At 42.6% G+C, this 4,889-nt stretch overlaps 1 protein-coding gene and 1 pseudogene across 1 annotated transcript; both read right to left on the bottom strand.

The window, feature by feature from the left end:
* Window positions 1–971: 971 nt before the first annotated feature.
* On the bottom strand, window positions 972–1,936 carry LOC129671538 (60S acidic ribosomal protein P0-like; annotated as a pseudogene).
* Window positions 1,937–3,434: 1,498 nt separating this feature from the next.
* LOC129671703 (olfactory receptor 5AK2-like) lies at window positions 3,435–4,364 on the bottom strand. Its single transcript, XM_055600816.1, has one exon. The coding sequence runs from the start codon at window positions 4,362–4,364 to the stop codon at window positions 3,435–3,437; it is 930 nt and encodes a 309-aa protein (XP_055456791.1).
* Between the last annotated feature and the right edge of the window lie 525 nt (window positions 4,365–4,889).

The following is a 4,889-nucleotide window of genomic DNA, read 5'->3' as shown; positions in this document are numbered from 1 at the left end:
AGTCTAGTACATTTTCAGCTTCAAAAGAGCAAATTTGAAGGAATTAGTTTTAACTAATAACAATGCAGTGGTAAATAAAATGTCCTCTCAATAAAACAGGACAGGCATATTTACTGATGGAAAAAAATAGCAGGAAAATATGTCAACAAAAATAACAAATTGAGTTTGTAACTAAGCTCTAAGAATATTCATTGATGAAGTGATTGTCTTTTCAAAACACTGCCGTTGGACTGAACTGCAGTAAAGAGGAGAGTTGGGAGCTGGAGAGAGCTCAACAGTGAAGAGTGCTTGCTGCTTTTCTACAGGGTCTGAGCTTGGGTGGCTCCCAACTTCTTGTAACCACCGCTCCAAGGAACCCAGCATCTTCTTCTGTCATCCAGAGGCACCTACACAAATGTGTCACACACTTCCTCACATACAAATCTATAACACTAATATAAATGTTAAAAAAAGAAAGCAGTGAATCTGAACATTTATTCCATCCTACACACAGATACTAATTCGCAGGTCCAAATGTATGTTAAGTTTAAGTGTATATCATACTTAAAAACTGATAGAAAAGATGAAAGAAATCTCTATGACTCTTTAATAAAAGCAAAATATATATCATAGAGAAAATATTCCAAATTATGAATATACTACATTTAAATTATATGTAATATCTATGTTTATATCTGAAAAAGAACACATTTAAAACAAATAAATAATTTCCAACCCCCAAAGAAGGTAGCTGGTGGTTTAGTTCAATGGTAGACTTTGTTTTATTCTCTCTCTTTGACTCTAACTCATAGAGATCTGCCTGCCTCTGCTTCCCAAGGGCTGGGATTAAAGGCGTGTATCACCACTGGATAAGGTAAACTTATTTTTCACTGTGCTCAGCCCTGGTATTTTTTTGTTTTTTAAAGATAAGTAAGCCTTTATTTCTATGTTTTTCAAAATAAGCTAGCTGACCTAGTTGCTTTGGGAGGTGATTAATCAGAGAGACCAAATCGCATATCCTCATCTGATTCCTCCGACTCTTCCTTGGCTTCAGCAGGAGCAGCAGTGGTGGCTCCGGCCACAGAGGCAGCAGCCACAAATTCAGATGGATCAGCCAAGAAGGCCCTGACCTTCTCAGCAAGGGGGGCGGTGCAGTCAGTCTCCACAGACAAAGGCAGGGTCCGCTTGTGTCCAGTGATGATAGAGTGCGGCACTGAGGCAACAGCTGGGTAACCAATTTGCAGACAAACGCTGGCAACATTTCGGACACCCTGTAGGCAGCGAAGTGCAGAGTCTGCTCTGTGACGACAAGCACTTCCGGGTTATAGATGCTGCATTGTCAAACACCTGCTGGACGATCAGCCGGAAGGGGAAGGGGAGGTGTCCAGCATGTTCAGCAGCATGGCCGCACTGGCTCCCACTTTGTCTCCAGTTTTGATCAGCTGCACATCGCTCAGAATTCCAATGGTGCCTCTGGAGATTGTAGTGGTGATATCCAAAGCAGCCTGAAAGAATGAGGTCTTCTCAGGCCCCAGACCAGTTTTCTGAGCTGGTACAGTGACCTCCCACAGGCCGATGGCATCCGCTCGAGCAGCAGCCTTCTTGGGCAGCAGCATGACCCTGATCTCAGTGAGGTCCTCCTTGGTGAACACAAAGCCCGCATTCCCCGGATGTGGGGCAGCAGTTTCTCCAGAGCTGGGTTGTTCTCCAGGTGGCCCCGATGGCCTTGAGCATCATGGTGTTCTTGCCCATCAGCACCACGGCCTTCCGGCGGAGGGACATGCGGATCTTCTGCATCTGCTTGGAGCTCACATGGTCAGCTCCCGCAATGAAGCATTTTGGGTAATCATCCAAGAGTTGGATGGTCTTAAGGAAGTAGTTGGACTTCCAGGTCGCCCTGTCTTCCCTGGGCATCACGGCGATGCATCAGGGATTGCCACGCAGGGTTTAAAGACGATGTCACCTCTCCAGAGGACGCCTGGCTAGAGCTCAGCCCTGGTATTAATCACTAGTAATCCAAAGAGAAGATTTGCTATAAGGTCACATAACTGATGTTGGTAATGTCTCCCTACCCAGAGACATTGGTGCAGTCTTGTGCTTTTCTGTCTAGAGAAAATTTATTTGCATGCCAGATAAGAAACAAGGCTAATCTCAATAGTCAGGCAAGCAAATCACCAGTAATGTTAGGTAAACCCAGAGTGCACTAGTTTTGGGATTGTTTTCCTGGAATGTGCCTTGCTCCATGGGCTGGGACCAGTTAGTGTTGGGTTATGACTGACTCTTCCACATTCCTGCCTCAGTCTGTGAGTCTGAACCTTCTGAAAACATTGGGAAACATACCGATACTCCTCCTGCCTCTCCCTGTGGTTTGCTCACTACTGAGACCCAGAAAGGAGTTGGAACAAGTATTTTCAGCTACTTCATTTAGTAGCTGGATGGTCTGAAGCTTGGTAACTATTCTGAAAGTTCTACTGTTTGTTTTTCCAAACAGCAAGAACACTAGGGCGTGTTTTGCTTCCATATTTAAGCCTGGTCTTCTAAATGTTGTCATTTTTAGGAGAGGAGTGTCAAGGGATATAAAACATCAGTTTTGGGAAATCCTTCTGCTGTGTAGCATCAACTCTGCTTTCTATTGTTTTCCTAATATGTAGACCTTTCAGGGTATGGGTGTAGAGAGGTGGAAACTCAAGATGTAGCCAGCAGGGACGGACTTCATATGCGTCCATGTCAGTCTCCTAACTTCTTACAGAACTGCTGGGAAAAGAGAAACATGTTCCTGTAGTACCCCAATATCTATGAGGACCTATTCTTGTTCTCCCTTTCTCTTCTTCCCCACAATATTTATGAAAGAAATAATATTTTACAGTATCAAACAGAATAGTTAAGGGAAAGAGTAACAATACCCTCAAGAGATGAGCACCTCCCCCACTCCACTAGAGTCTACCTAGTAGAAGTGTCAGGAACTGATTAAGCACTTCTCATAGATTTGCTTTAATTTTATTTTTTTGGTATTTATAAAAATGACTCCTTAGAATGCACAGAGGTGGGGTTGGAGAGATGGCTCAGCAGTTAAGCACACACGTGCAGAGGACCCACATTCAGATTCTATCACCCTCCTGGGTGGCTCACATCTTCCTGTAAGGTTCTGATGCTCTCCTCTCTTCAGGCACCAGCATGTGTGTGGCATACACTCTTCCATACACATAGCTATGACTAAAATTAAATGAATGTTTTTGAGAACCACAAAAGCAACACCGAACCCATTTTTTCAGACACCATGAACAAAAGTTACTTTTTAATTATTTGAATGGTTTTGCTATACATGTGAAATATAATTGATTAAAATGATACAATGCCTTCAGTCCATGTGCCACTTATAATAATGAGGTTGAAAAGTTACAGAGCATAGGTGACTTGCTTGATAAACTATGTTGACTTATAAATGGATGTTCAAGTTATAAGCATTTCTTTCCTATCTTTTTAAAGGCTTCTATCACATCTTGGTTTCTCAGGCTATAGATCAAGGGGTTTAACATGGGGATAATTATGCCATAAAATACAGAAGCTGCCTTTTCTTGCTCTTGAGATTCATTGGTATGTGGATGTAGATACATATAAGAGAGTGTCCCATAGAAAATGGTGACTGCAGTCAGGTGGGAGGCACATGTGGAGAAGGCCTTCTTTCTTCCTGCAGCGGAGGACATTCTTAGGATGGCGGCCAAGATATAGATGTAGGAAAAGATGACAACCAACACAGTGCTCATCAGGTTGAACCCCACAAAGACTGTCAGCAGCATGATAGTGAAGTCGATGCTGGAGCATGATAGGGCAAGAATGGGAGGTTCGTCACAGAAGAAGTGATTAATGGCATTGGATTTACAAAAGCTCAGTGAGAATGTAGAACTTGTGTTTACAGAAGCATTTAGTAAACCCATGGCATATGAACCAACCAGTAGCAGAATGCAGAGTCTCTGGGACATGATGATGGGATAGCGCAGAGGGCTACAGATGGCCACATAACGGTCCACAGCCATAGCAGCCAGGAGAAAGCAGTCGATGGTGGCAAAAGTACCATAGGCTAGTAACTGTAACATACACCCTGTGAAGGAGATGGATGATTTTGTCTCTGTGAAGTTTTTCAACATCTTGGGAGTAATAGCTGAGGTGTAACAGAGATCAACAAAGGCTAGGTGTTGTAGGAAAAAGTACATGGGAGTGTGAAGGGAAGAATCAATCTTGATGAGCAGTATCATCCCAATGTTACCCATGAGTGTGGCAACATAGATCGTTAGAAATATTATGAACAGAATATGCCAAGACTTGTGCTGTCCAGCAAATCCCAGAAGAATGAATTCAGCCACTTTGGTGCTATTATTTTGTTCCATGGTTAGTAAAAGAAATAAAAAAATAAGCTGAAGAGTTGCAAAGAGAGAAGAGTAGAGAAGGCTGAGTTCATTATCCTTGAACACATACACTACCATGTTTGGTTTCAAAATAAGATTAAGAAAACTTTCTGAGATACAACTCATGCTGGTTTTAAAGACTAGCATGAGCGTGTAGGCACAGTGGCTCATATCTGTAATCCCAGTGCTAGGGAGGTGGAAGCAGAAAGATTCAGGACCAACTGAGGCACATGAGACCCTCTTTACAAAACAAAAGAACAAAGCAAGCAAAACAAAATAAAATGGCTAAAACATGGTACCACAACTTTGACAATTCTACACAGAGTTAGGGAAATTGTCATCTAGCAGTACCTATGTTCTGAAGAACAAACATACATGCCATAAACACACCAACTAACAAAGGTACAAAGAACATGTTAGTTATTTGTCTAGTAGAGCGAAAGTGATATATATGGTCAGTGTACAAGCGTGCTCACTTCTGTGCACAGCTGTGGAGGCCAGAGTTGA

The sequence above is a fragment of the Psammomys obesus genome, unplaced genomic scaffold (assembly GCF_907164565.1).
Source record: "Psammomys obesus unplaced genomic scaffold, mPsaObe1.curated_primary_1811, whole genome shotgun sequence".
NCBI classification, from domain to species: domain Eukaryota; kingdom Metazoa; phylum Chordata; class Mammalia; order Rodentia; family Muridae; genus Psammomys; species Psammomys obesus.
The sequence above is the reverse complement of the archived record's forward strand: the minus strand, read 5'-3'. Positions and strand labels throughout refer to the sequence as shown.

Excerpts from the sequence above, each read along its gene's own strand:
- LOC129671703 (XM_055600816.1), bottom strand. The coding sequence starts at position 4,364 with ATGGAACAAAATAATAGCACCAAAGTGGCTGAATTCATTCTTCTGGGA.